At 43.2% G+C, this 15,046-nt stretch overlaps 1 protein-coding gene across 1 annotated transcript in view; it reads right to left on the reverse strand.

Annotated features, from left to right (window-relative positions):
* LOC106608239 (neurexin-3b) overlaps positions 1–15,046 on the reverse strand; it is a 607,554-nt gene that overhangs the window by 559,295 nt on the left and 33,213 nt on the right. Inside the window, 1 exon segment of the mRNA XM_045721094.1 lies at positions 7,170–8,357. Within this exon segment, the coding sequence (XP_045577050.1) occupies positions 7,170–7,866 (697 nt within the window). The 5' untranslated portion in view covers positions 7,867–8,357.

The following is a 15,046-nucleotide window of genomic DNA, read 5'->3' on the forward strand; positions in this document are numbered from 1 at the left end:
CAAAATCATAGAATACCTGAAAACCAAACAGTGCCCAAAAAACCCCGGAATACTTAAACCAAATGCCCCTTCAACAAAACACACCACCCCGAACCACATAAAACGAATACCCTCTGCCACGTCCTGACCAAACTACAATACCAATTAACCTTATACTGGTCAGGACGTGACATGTAGTGTGGTTTTCCACTTTAATTTTGAGTGTGACTCCAAATCCAGACCTCCATGGGTTGATAAATTGGATTTCCATTGATTCTTTTTGTGTGATTTTGTTGTCAGCACATTCAACTATGTAAAGAAAAAAGTATTTAATAAGATTATTTCTTTCATTCAGATCTAGGATGTGTTGTTTAAGTGTTCCCTTTATTTTTTTGAGCAGTATATATTAAGTGCCTATTAAGTGCCAAATAAAGTAACAGGGTTGACCGTAACAGGGTTTTGACGACTTCATCTTAAATCAGCTATGAATCGCCTCGTTAGAAGAATATGAATTGTAAAAAATGTTCTAGCCTGTCTATCTATGGTTAACAGAGTTGACATGTTATGATTGACCCGCTCAGTTTCCCACCACCATATACCAGAAAATGGCCAAAAATAGTAGAATCAGAAACCTGCTTTTAAACTACGCTTCGACTATTTGATGTTTAATGACTGTAATATTTTACTTTTAAAGGAATAGTTCCACCATATTAAAAGGAGAGTTCAGTTCAAGTAACAGGTTAAAATGAGGGACAGGTTTTTTTAATAATATTTTTTTACCTTGAAATGAAGGGCATGCTCTCAAAATGGCCACTCAATCGTGTTATCTGCACAAAGGCCGTGAAGTCCCACTAAACGTGTGGGAAAAGGTTTCATTCTATTTTGCGCTGATAGCTGTAGCTACAGTGGGGATTTTAACGCAGTTGGGTTTGTTAAATTTTTATGCATTACAAAATGGGATTGAAATAGATTCTATTGTTTAGTTTTTTTGGTCATTGATCTATACAATATACTCCGTAATGTTAAAGTGAAAAGAAAATTCTACAAAGGTTTACAGCAGAGAGGTTAGGAACTCACTTTCTTTTTGGTCTATCAACTAATTTACCGCCTAGTGATGTCAGGTAGGCCAAAACTCTATCTCATCAAAACAGGCTGACATTTCAGGGTCATTTCACACAGCTCTTATATTAAAAGGGAATTATCATAGTTTTCACAATTTCACAGTATTTTTCCAACCTCATAGTGTGGAAATATAAATAAAACACAGGAAATCACATTTTTGACTGCACTGGGCCTTTAAGCATGGTCAAGTTAATAATTATGCTGTGGATGATGTATTAAACCACACAGACACATCATTCTGAACTGAGCTGCAGGACAGGAAGGAAACTGCTCTGGGATGTCTTCCATTGGTGATTTTAAAACAGCTACAGAGTTCAATGGCTGTGATGGGAGAAAACTGAGGATGGATCAACAACATTGTAATGACTCCACAACAATTACCTAAATGACATAGCAAAAAGAAGAATGAAAGCATATTTAATATATACATATAATATACATATATATATATATATATATATATATGTTATAAAAAAAATAATATATATATATATATATATATATATATATATATATTTTTTTTTTAATAACATTTACCATGTATGCAAGGAACTAAATGCTGCAAAAATGGCCTAAATGCAAAGCCTTATGTTTGGGGCAAATTCAACATAACACATCACTGAGTAACTGCAGCCTTGTTTTCAAGCATTGTGTTGGCTGCATCGTGGGATGGGTATGCTTGACATAGGCAAAAACTGTGGAGTTTTTCAGGAAAAAAAAAAATAGGATGGAGCTAAGCACAGGCACAATTCCATAGGAAAACCTGGTTCAGTCTGCTTTACACCAGACAATGGAAAAGGATTCCACCTTTCAGCAGGACAATAACCTACAATACACAGCCAAATATACACCAGAGTTGCTTACCAAGAAGACAGTGAATGTTCCTGAGTGGTCGTTACAGTATTGACTTGAAAATTTCTGTCTAGCCAGCCATGATTCCCAATACCTTGACAGAGATTGAAGAATTCTGAAAACAATAATGGGCAAATATTTCACAGTCCAGGTATGCAAAGCTCTTAGACTTACCCAAGAAGACTCACAGCTGTAATCACTGCCAAATGTGTTTCTAACATGTATTGACTCAGGGGGGTGAATACTTATCTAATCAAGGTATATTAGTGTTTATTTACATATTTCATTCAGCTTTAAAAAATGGGAGGGGAGAAGTGAGGGAGAGGGGAGAAGGGTGGGAGGGGGAGATGGAGGGGAGATGGAAATAGGAAGGGAGATGGGAGAAGGGTGGGAGATGGTGGGGAGAAGGGTGGGAGATGGGAGAAGGGTGGGAGGGGTAGAGATGGAGGGGAAAAGGGAGGGAGATGGGAATAGGAAGGGAGATGGGAGAAGGGTGGGAGATGGTGGGGTGAAGGGTGGGAGATGGGAGAAGGGTGGGAGGGGTAGAGATGGAGGGGAAAAGGGAGGGAGATGGGAATAGGAAGGGAGATGGGAGAAGGGTGGGAGGGGGAGAAGGAGGGGGAGATGGAGGGGAGATGGGTGGGAGATGGGAGAAGGAGGGGGAGATGGAGGGGAGAAGGGTGGGAGATGGGAGAAGGGTGGGAGATGGGAGAAGGGTGGGAGATGGGAGAAGTGGGGAGATGGAGGGGAGAAGGGAGGGAGATGGGAGAGGTGGGGAGATGGAGGGGAGAAGGGAGGGAGATGGGAGAAGGAAGGGAGATGGGAGAAGGGTGGGAGGGGGAGAAGGAGGGGAGATGGGAGAATGAGGGGAGAAGGTTGGAATACAAATACAGATAAAGCTTTCCTCCTTTCTGTCATGTGACTGGCTGCAGTGTCCAGAACAAAACAATGGACGGCAGATAGAAGAACATGTGGTTTCCGTGTAATCCTTTTCCTGCTCCATTTGACCAGTCACAGCATGCATCACCGTCCTCCATCTCAGCCCGTGCAAATCCTAACATCACTTTCAGGCTTGGACCCAGACACAAGTGCCCTCTGAGCTCTGACTGTGTTGGAATTAGGCACATGCAAAGACACACATACACAGACACAAGCACACATACACGAGCACAAACACGCACACACACACGAAACATGTGAATGCACGCACGCACACACAAACACACACAAACACACACACACACACACACACACACACACACACACACACACACACACACACACACACACACACACACACACACACACACACACACACAAGTCCTCCCTCTTTCCCCCCTGACCTATTTTCATAGTAATATTATTGAAACTGTCATTTTTCCATGTATGTTTATTAATCCCCAAAGCTAAGCTTGCAGGAATCGTTTCAGCACTTGTTTAAGATTTTACAAGCCTTCAATTACTAGTGTTTTCTCAGGCAACGACATGCAGATTTGAAGCAAAACGAGGCCTATTTAAACTGCTCATTAAAAAAAGAGGAAGTGGAAGAAGTGTGATGAGAGAATGGGGATCAGTTTATCTACATTATAGAAGCCTACAAAGCAGTTAAACAACAACTGCTCCCCAATGACATCGATTAAGACAGCCCCCCGCACCTCTCTGATTCAGAGGGATTGGGTTAAATGCGGAAGACACATTTCAGTTGAATGCATTGAGTTGCGCAAACTGACAAGGTATCTCCCTTTCCCCCTTGACACCCTGGTCAGGAGAAGCGCACTACAGAGGAAATGCCATTTTTGACATAGTCTTGACTGATTATAACACCAGTTCACCAAGCAGCAGAGCGGCGAGAAAACAGTGCCTGATTCCAATACCCTGACACACAGACGTACTTAGCCACATGGGCAGACAGACTGAGCATGTGTTTTATGGCCAACTGTCGATCGTCTTCATCTGCTGGAGGGCTGTGTTTAGGGCTGAGCTCTGATGGAGCTGTGGGCAGGGATGATCATAACGTTTCAGCTAGGCTAACGCTAACCCAGTCACCCTGTGTGAGGCTGAGCTTTTATCTACATTTAAGTCATTTGGTAGCCACTCTTATCCAGAGCAACTTATAGGAGTAATTAGGGTTAAGTGCCTTGCTCAAGGGCACATCAATGATTGTTTTACCAAGTTAGCTGGGGGATTCGAACCGGCAACCTTTCGGTTAATGGCCCAACGCTCACTAGGCTACCTGCCCTTTTGAGGACATGGGCAGGATGAGGGCTGGGATGATGATGGTCGCTGATAATGATTATGTTCCAGCTAGCTAAGGCTAGGCTAAATAAGTCATCACGTGGGGCTGATGATGGTTCTGATGTAATGTAATAATGTTGATGTTGTTTCATCTTGTGGGGCCTGAGATCATGTCTGGGTGCTGAAGGCTGCGATGCTAGCTAAGCTAACCCAATTAATCTGTGATGTTTCAACTAGGTTTAGGCTAACCCAGTCATCATGAAGGGCTGAGGGCTGGGATGATGCTGAGAATGTTGCTCATGTGTAAGCTAGGCTAAGCTAACCCAATCATCATGAAGGGCTGAGATGACGCTGAGGATTATGCTGATATTTAAGCTAGGCTAGGCTAAGCTAACTCAGTCACCCTGTGCTCTTACTTTAATTTAGTCCATTTAGTGTTCACATCCACAGTTAAAAGCTGAATTGCGGTACACATAGCCTTAAGTAGGCTAGGTTTAAATAAATTGGATCTAAATGAACAACAGTGAAAACTGAGTGGACATATAGCCCATCCCAGTCTAGCAGCTAAATGCTTCTAAGGCCTAGTGGGACCAGCCATCTGCCTGCCGTGTGAAGCCTGACCCAGCCACCTCTAGGCTAGCAAACTGTAGCTATCTGTGTGTGAGTGTGTGTGTGTGCATGTGTGTGCATTTCTGTGTGTGTGTGTGTGTGTGTGTGTATGTGTACGGCTTCGGCTTGCCTTCCACATGCAAACACACACGCAAAGTGAACACGCGCGCACACACACACACACACACACACACACACACACACACACACACACACACACACACACACACACACACACACACACACACACACACACACACACACACACACACACACACACACACACACACACACACACAGTGAACACGCACAGGTCTGACAGATTGCCCCATTACACATTAGTGCAACACATGATGCTGCATCATCAGCCTCAATCAGCGTAACACTACACAGAAAGAACATTTGCGTCTCTAATGCTGATGGGGATTATTAGCAATGTTGGAAAAATATGCTGTCTGTACTGTACAACAAACAGTACATAAAGCCTGCCTGCAAGTGCAAGACTGTCTTTAGAAAAACAACAGCAAAGCTTTAGCAGTAAGTGTTGTTGTAGACACACTGTGGCAACAAAAACCTCCCTGTAAGACGTTGTCGATTGCTGATGTCAGTTTGAATTTACTGTGGTATTTGTCCCGCCATTTCTGCTCTCATTATCCTCCCAATTATGCTTCAGAGTATCCATGGTGTAATCAACAAGCAGCCACATCAGCTAAGAGTGACACAGAGACAGACACAGAGAGAGAGAGACATATAGAGAGAGATAGAGAGAGAGCGAGACAGAGAGATAGAGAGAGAGGAAGAAATAGAGAGAGACCAGAGAAAGAGAGAGAGCTAGAGAGAGAAATAGCCTGGACTGCTGTGTGTGAGCTGGACACCAAGGGGCCAGTCTAGCTAAGGCCGCAGCAGAGTGCCGTTCTCCTGTCTAGTGGCATTTGTCCTCTCCATAATAGGGCTGCTGTGTTGTGAATTATAAACTCTGTCCTGGGGCGACGACATGGCCCTCTATTCAACTGTTGTCCTGAATCACAAGTAACCTCTTCAATCTAGGTTGTTTTAGCACAAGGATGTCATCGCCCCCACGGCCTGAGAGAAGCTCTCAAACGACTGGATGGATCTCTTCTCCTCTCTTCATTGTTAGAAAGAGGCAGAGAGAGAATAGAACCAGGCCAAAGGATAATGTCCAGTCACTGAGTCTGACCACAGTGCTGAGGACATGTTGTACAGTGTCCAGTCACTGAGTCTGACCACAGTGCTGAGGACATGTTGTACAGTGTCCAGTCACTGAGTCTGACCACAGTGCTGAGGACATGTTGTACAGTGTCCAGTCACTGAGTCTGACCACAGTGCTGAGGACATGTTGTAGACTGTTCTAAACAATTCTAAGATATATATCGTAGCACCCTGTATTATTACTGCCATTAGTATGTTGTGTTTTGGAATGATAAGCATAGCAGTGGAGTGTAGTAACTAATATCTAAAAGAACCCAACAGGGGAATAAAAAGCTTCAGTCTAAGGTAGTGAACCACAATGGAGGAGTATTCAGTGTGCATTCATTCAATCCTGTTTCAAGATAGTTGTGTTGTCTTTCGACCGTGTCACTCTGACCTAACTAGCCAGGAAGTGACCTAACCAGGCAGGAACAGGAAGTGAGTCAGCAGTCAATCAAACTCACACTGGTTCTCTATACCCATAAAACCCAGATGAAAGAGAAGAAGAAAATGTGGTGTCATCTAGAGATGCGTTAGTTTCCTTTGTCTCATTATAAAGGCAGAACTAAAGGCATGAACTGAAATAGGAATTTACTATGAGCCTTGTCAGAGTAACACATCTCAATAAGATACATAGCAGAGATAGCCTAAGTGTCCAGAGGGAGGAAGATAAAGCTGTTACTTATTATTCAAACTATTTTGTACACTTATGGTCCCTGTAAAACAAATATTTGGATGGGAAGAGAAAGATCTGAACTTTGTAATATGACTCTTATCAAACAATACTGCATCCCTGTACAGATTTCTCCTAAAAGTAATAATAGAAAGAGGAGATGGTATTTCCTCGCATACCACTTCCGATATAACGCCCACATACAACAAACATTCCATTTTAAATCAACTGTGAAAGAGGAACCACCCACACAGAGAAGTCCTGCATTCTATAACAGTGAATCTGTGTCTCGTAAATTATAAATGCAAAAACACATAATTGTGGGAGTGTGTTCTTTCTACATGGAACGAACAATGTAACAAAAACCTTTGAGATAATATGAAGTTATTTCAATATAAATACAGTGTACATAATGTATCGTTACACGGATTTATAGTTACTTATCTACAATTAGTAACATAAATTGGTTGGTAAGACAGAATCATCTTACCTTGGCTGCAGGTCCTTCCTGTATATCCCGTTTTGGAGCAGTCGCAGTAGGGTTCTCCATCAGCCACGGAGCAGAAGCCTCCATTCTCACACGGGTTCCCTGTACAGAGACCCATCATCTCCAGACGTACCTTCTGACTGTTGATCAGCTTGGGAACCTTGTTCCCGTAATTCAGATCTTTGATAACTCCTTTGAACGGAGGCAGCTCTCTAACCGTCGGCAGGGTGATGACCGAGGTCCTGATGTCTCCGGGTATGCCCCCGAGGAACAGGTCGCTGACGATCTTCATGAACTGGCGCTCTGGTCGAACATCCTCCGCCTTGGTCTGCCCGTCCAGGGCCAAGACCGTTCTGAGGTTGTGTCGGCTGACCATCGCAAAGTGCCAGCAGCTGTCGTTAACCGATTTGTCAGAGGTGACCGTGGTCTCAGCGCAATCGATGCTGAAGCGAAGCTGGAGCTTCCCTTCCGTTATGGTGAGAAGCAGGAAGTCACAGTAGCCGCCGTCGTCGAAGTAGAGGATCAGGGCGTCGGAAGCGTCTGTTTTGAACTGGAAGGTGAGGTCACTTCTGGTGCTGGCGTCCCAGCGGAGGTACCGTGCCCACTGGCCCTCAGAACCCCTGAACTCCAGGCCCTGACACAGGCCCAGTAGAGTACTGAGAAGCAGAAGAACACACTGAGGGAGACTAAAGGGATTCATTGTAGAAAAAAAGATGTTGAGCTATAGGGTTATGCCAGTTGAGGTTAGAGGTTATAGAGGGAGAGATCCTTTAGGTTCGGAATACCATCAGAGGTGTTTTCAGTTCAATGATGGATATAGGCTATTCAATGTATATACCACCCGTTCTAGTCAGGAAGGTGACACAATATCCTGTAGACTGTGATAGAGATCTGATATTGAAATCACTGAAGTATGGGAGACCATTTAAATCCAAGTCTGAGCTGCAGATAATAGAGAAGAAACATCTGTATTCCTACTAAGGAGAATAACCTTGAGAGAATCAACCCTTAGTGTGATGAGGCTGATCCTTAGTGTGTTCTGTCAGTGATACAGAGGCATATCGATGAGTTGTTTCCTTTGAGGCGACTGCAAGGATTAAAACACACAGCGGCCATTTTGGGTCAAGATCCGTAGCCACGTCCCATAGTACTGTACTTCCTAGTCCAGTTTCAGGCCTTACAGAGACGTCACTGCAAAACAACAGAAATGCCATTATTCAGCATACACAACACACCAATGAATCTCAGCTCACCCAAAAACATTTGTTGACTGTAGGCTGCAACAAAAGTATAAAATTATCATAAAAATGTTGCTGCCAGCACTTCCTTCTGGAGAATTGATATATATTCACTTACCCTTTGGCCTCCCATCTAGGGTATTAAACCAGCCCGGCTGTTTTTTTTCACTGACTATTGCCAATGTATTTTCATGAGAATGATGTGGAGAGATCACTTGAAAACTAAATAGATTCACTGTTGCTTTCAGAGTCATTCCAAAGGGTAGGTTAAACATAGCAAATGAAATTTGACCATATTTTATCACACATATATCAACAATGATGCTACACTATATGTACAAAAGTATGAGGACAGCCCTTCAAATGAGTGGATGGTGCTATTTCAGCCACAACTGTTGCTGACAGGAGTATAAATCGAGCGCACAGCCATGCAATCTCCATAGACAAACATTGGCAGTGGAATGGCCTTACTGAGGAGATCAGTGACTTTCAACATGGCACCGTCATAGAATGCCACCTTTCCAACAAGTCAGTTTTGTCAAATTTCTGACCTGAAAGTGCGGTTATTGTGAAGTGGAAAAATGCCTGGGGGAATGCTACCTGCCCCAATGCATAATGCCAACTGTAAAGTTTGGTTTAGGAGGAATAATGGTCTGGGGCTGTTTTTTCATGGTTTGGGCTAGTCCCAGTTCCAGTGAAGGGAAATCTTAATGCTACAGCATACAATGACATTCCAGACGATTCTGTGCTTCCAACGTTGTGGAAACATTTTGGGGAAGGCCCTTTCCTGTTTCAGCATGACAATGCCCCCATGCACAAAGCGAGGTCCATACAGAAATGTTTTGTTGAGATTGGTGTGGAAGAACTTGACTGGCATGCACAGAGCCCTGACCTCAACCCCATCGAACACCTTTGGGATGAATTGGAATGCCGACTGCGAGCCACGCCTAATCGCCCAACATCAGTGCCCGACCTCACTAATGCTCTTGTGACTGAATGGAAGCAAGTCGCCGCAACAATGTTCCAACATCTAGTAAGAAGCCTTCCCAGAAGAGTGTAGGCTGTTATAGCAGCAAATGGAGGACCAACTCCATATTAATGCCCATGATTTTAGAATGAGATGTTTGACGAGCAGGTGTCCACATACAGTACTTTTGGTCATGTAGTGTATTTAGGCCTATATAGCATTTTTTTACATTTTTTTAAATTTCACCTTTATTTAACCAGGTAGGCAAGTTGAGAACAAGTTCTCATTTACAATTGCGACCTGGCCAAGATAAAGCAAAGCAGTTTGACACATACAACAACACAGAGTTACACATGGAGTAAAACAAACATACAGTCAATAATACAGTAGAAAAATAAGTCTATATACAATGTGAGCAAATGAGGTGAAATAAGGGAGGTAAAGGCAAAAAAGGCCATGGTGGCAAAGTAAATACAATATAGCAAGTAAAACACTGGAACGGTAGATTTGTAGTGGAAGAAAGTGCAAAGTAGAAATAGAAATAATGGGGTGCAAAGGAGCAAAATAAATAAATAAATAAATATAGTAGGGGAAGAGGTAGTTGTTTGGGCTAAATTATTGATGTGCTATGTACTGGTGCAGTGATCTGTGAGCTGCTCTGACAGCTGGTGCTTAAAGCTACTGAGGGAAATAAGTGTTTCCAGTTTCAGAGATTTGTGTAGTTCGTTCCAGTCATTGGCAGCAGAGAACTGGAAGGAGAGACGGCCAAAGGAGGAATTGGCTTTGGGGGTGACCAGAGAGATATACCTGCTGGAGCGTGTGCTACAGGTGGGTGCTGCTATTGTGACCAGTGAGCTGAGATAAGGGGGGACTTTACCTAGCAGGGTCTTGTAGATGACCTGGAGCAAGTGGGTTTGGCGACGAGTATGAAGCGAGGGCCAGCGAACTAGAGCGTACAGGTCGCAGTGGTGGGTAGTATATGGGGCTTTGGTGACAAAACGGATGGCACTGTGATAGACTGCATCCAGTTTATTGAGTAGGGTATTGGAGGCTATTTTGTAAATGACATCGCTGAAGTCGAGGATCGGTAGGATGGTCAGTTTTACGAGGGTATGTTTGGCAGCATGAGTGAAGGATGCTTTGTTGCGAAATAGGAAGCCAATTCTAGATTTAACTTTGGATTGGAGATGTTTGATGTGAGTCTGGAATGTTGCAAAGTCATCAACAGCTATTGTTTCAATTAAACCCAGAATTCAACTAAATATAGGTAATACAATAGGCCTAGGGTTTCAAGCTCTGGTTCATTTAAAATGCAACGCTATTTAATGATGTTGAATTTTATTTTGATTGTCAATGCAACCAAATAGCAACATTTGAAATAGATGTATTTTCTGCTTGGATAGTTCCATCTGTGCCACTGACTCAGTCTGGTTTTAATTCCAGTTTGACTCCAAATTAATATTTGATATGTTGGATTCACGTCTCCATGTCAACCAAAAATCGAAAGAATAGGACTAAATCAAATCAAACATGGGCCCCCGCCGCTCACGCGGACCGTGTGCTCCCGATCTCCGTGGTCGACGTGAGTGTAAGAATATGTTGAAGATAAATACACAACGCAGAGACAGAGTACGAGAGGTCAAGAGCTCAGAGAGGTCAAGAGGATGAGAGGTCAAGAGGACTAGAACTAACAATCAATGGAAATAGTGTTTTTTCTGTAATAGGGAAATATTAATCAATGGTTCAGAGACATGGGAGGAATAGGTCTTCTGAAATAGGATACTTGTTATTTGGCCATTGGCTAGTTTTATTGCTAGGAATTCTAATTGGTCAACCACAGGCTAGGGCTGGGTTATAAAACTACATGCTGTCCCTTTGTTCTGTGGAGAGAATTACAGGAGAGAACCCCAGGAGAGAATCACTGAAGGAGCATAACTGAGGACAGGAGAGAATGACCATCTACCTCCCTGTATGATTTGTCCTCTTTGAAGAAACCTATTTTCCTCCCCCTGATTTGCTTTGGAGTTTGTGTTATTGAAGAATAACATAAATTGCTAACATGAGTAAGACATTTAAGTGTGTTAACCCTCGCAAGGATTCCAGTCCAGACGGCATCCCAAGCCGCGTTCTCAGAGCATTCGCAGACCAGCTGGCTGGACAAGATGGAGCAGATAGACATGGCCATCCTGTTTGGCTCCCAAGGAGCTTTGCAGTATTTATTAGAGCTATAGTGTTATTTCTCACATTATTAGCCCAGAAAGGTTTTGCATTATTACATACAGCCAGAAATAACTTTTGGATATGAGAGCGGCGGTAACTCACCAGCATTTCGAATTGGATACTTTGGAGATTGAACTTATATCAGACGCTGCTCCAAGACACCACAGGAGGAGAAAAGGTATTAGGAGTGAACTTTTAGATATGGCAGCTCTGCTTCTAGGTCCTATGACTTCTAGTCCAACTCAGGAGACATGCATATCATCCTTCGCTTCCTATTATATTGCTATCTTATGTTCAGTCTCTGGATAATAAAGTAGACGAGCTCAGGGCGACGATCTCCTTCCAGAGAGACATCAGGGACTGTAACATACTCTGTTTCACGGATTTGTGGCTCTCTCCAGATATACTGTACACGTCCATACCTGCTGGGTTCTCAGTACATTGTGCATATAGGAATAAAGAACTCTCCGGGAAGAAGAAAGACGGAGGTGTATGTTCCATGATTAACTGCTAATGGTGTGATTGTGGTAACGTACAGGAACTGAAGTCATTTTGTTCACCCAACCTAGAATACCTCACAATCAAATGCTGACCGCATTATCTCCCGTGAGAATTATCTTAGGTCATCGTCACAACTGTGTACTGTATATTCCACCTCAAGCCAATACCACGACGGCTCTCAAATAACTACCCTGGACTTTGTGCAAACCGGAAACCGCATATTGTGAGGCCGCTTTTATTGTAGCTGGGGACTTTAATAAAGCAAATCTGAGGAAAAAAAGTTTTATCAACACTTTGCCTGCAGTATTCGCACGTTAAAAACTCTCAACCATTGTTGCTTTATCCTTCTGGGATTGCTACAAGGGCCTCTCCTGCCCTCCCTTTGGCAAATCAGATCATCCATTCAGCTTCTCCCTTCCTATAGGCAGAAACTCAAACAGGAATTAACCGTGCTAAAGTCTATTCAATGCTGGTCTGACCAATCGGAATCCATACTTCAAGACTATTTTGATCACGCGAACTGGGATATGTTCCGGGTTGCCTCTGAGAATAACATTGATGTATACACTGACACGGTGACGGAGTTCATCAGGAAGTGTATAGGGGATGTTGTTCCCACTGTGAAGATAAAAAATCTATCCAAACCAAAAAAACGTGGACCGATGGCAGCATTCACACAAAACCGAAGGCGCAAACCATTGCATTTAATCATGTCAAGATGAATGGGAATATGGTCAAATAAAAAAAAAGTCCAGTTATGCCTTCCGTAAGGCCATCAAATAGGCAGAACAAAATGCAGTCTCAGTACAAAGTGGAGTCGCAGTTCAAAGGCTCAGACATGAGACATATGTGGCAGGGACTCCAGAAAATCACAGATTATTAAAGGAAAACCAGCCACATCGTCTTGCTCCTGGACAAGCTAAACACTTTCGTCACCCACTTTGAGGATAACACAGTGCTGCCGACGTGGGCCGCTCCCGAGTACTGTGAGCTCTCGTTCTCTGTGGCCGACGTGAGTAGGACATTTAAGCGTGTTAACATTCGCATGATTGCCGGCCCAGAAGGAATCCCTAGCCGCGTCCTCAGAGCATGCGCACACCAGCTGGTTGGAGTGTTTACAGACATATTCCACATAATCTGCGGTCCCCACTTGCTTCAAGATGTCCACCATTGTTCCTGTATCCAAGAAAGCAAAGGTAACTGAACTAAATTACTATCGCCCCGTAGCACTCACTTCTGTCATCATGAAGTGCTTTGAGAAGCTACTTAAGGATCATATCAACTCTACCTTACCCGGCACCCCTCGACCCACCCCTTACCCAGACCCTTCCTGTACTCCCTGTTAACCCATGACTGCGTGGCCACACAGGCCTCCAACTCAATCATCAAGTTTGCTGACGACACAACAGTGGTAGGTCTGATTACCCTCAATGACGAGACAGCTTACAGGGAGGAGGTGACTGCCTTGGCAGAGCGGTGCCAGGAAAATAACCTCTCCCTCAATGTCAACAAAATGAAGGAGCTAATCGTGGACTATAGGAGACAGCAGAGAGAGAGTACACCCCCATCCACATTGACGGGCTGCAGCGTAGAGGGTCAAAAGCTTCAAGTTCTTCTGCGTGCACATCACTGAGAACCTGAAATGGTCCCTTCACACTGACAGTGTAGTGAAGAAGGTGTAAAGGCGCCCCTTCAATCTCATAAGGCTGAAGAAATTTGGCTTAGCCCCTAAGACCCTCACAAACTTCTACAGATGCACCAATAAGAGCCTCCTGTCTGGCTGTATCACCGCCTGGTACGGCAATCGCTGGGCTCTCCAGAGGGTGGTGCGGTCAACCCAACACACCATTGGGGGCAAACTGCCTTCCCTCCAGGACATCTACAGCACCCAGTGTCACAGGAAGGCCAAGAAGATCATCGAGGACCTCAGTCATGGCCTGATCACTCCACTACCATCTAGAAGGAGGAGACAGTGCAGGTGCATAAAATCTGGAACTGAGAGCACGATAAACAGCTTCTACCCACAGGTCGTCAGACTGTTAATAGCCTACGCCCAGTGCCCTGCCCTGAACCTTAGTCGCTGTTCAATCCAGCTACCACCCAGTAGTCTACTGTACACTGCACCTAAGGGACTACTGACCTACATAGTCATTGAACACTAGTTACTTTAATGTTTACATACTATTTATATATCTACTGCTGTACACCATTTTTGATTATTTTAGAATTTTTGATTATCGTGTGCTTGTTTGACATTTACTGTATTGATTGATAGGAACTAGGAACATACGCATGTCGCTGCACCCGTCATAACACCTGCTGAACTGTGTATGCGACAGATCATTTACATATTATTTGAATTTGATTTAAAGTTTGATTTGATTTAATCCTATTCTTTGACTTTGATTTTCGGTTGAGATGGAGACGTGAATCAAACATATACATTATTAATTTGTAGACCAACTGGAAATAAAGCCAGACTAAGTCAGTGGCACAGATAGAAATATCCAAGCAAGAAGATATACCTTCAAATGTTGATTTCTGGTTGCGTTGACAAACAATCATAATTCAATATCCCTTTTGAAATACAATAAATAGCCTATTAACTTGTTGAAAAGTTTTTGTTAAAAAGTATATATTGGATTCACGTCTCCAACTCAACCAAAAAATAGAAGGTAACACTAAAACCTTCTGGCCTTTCAGCATATAAGTACCCGCTTGAGAACATTGTCGGGTATCCCCTTTAGCATATGCATCAGATGAATATCAACCTGCAAGGTGTGCCACCATGCTTGATTTATAAATGCTTGATAAATAGTGCATAAACTATCATAAATGATTAATTGCATGAAGAATCCTTCATGGAAATGCATACATGAATCCTTCATGGAAATGCATACATTTAAAAAAAATAACTAAAGTTATTTGTTTAGATAGATTCAAGGATATGTTTT

The sequence above is a fragment of the Salmo salar genome, chromosome ssa06 (assembly GCF_905237065.1).
Source record: "Salmo salar chromosome ssa06, Ssal_v3.1, whole genome shotgun sequence".
Classification (NCBI taxonomy): Eukaryota; Metazoa; Chordata; class Actinopteri; order Salmoniformes; family Salmonidae; genus Salmo; species Salmo salar.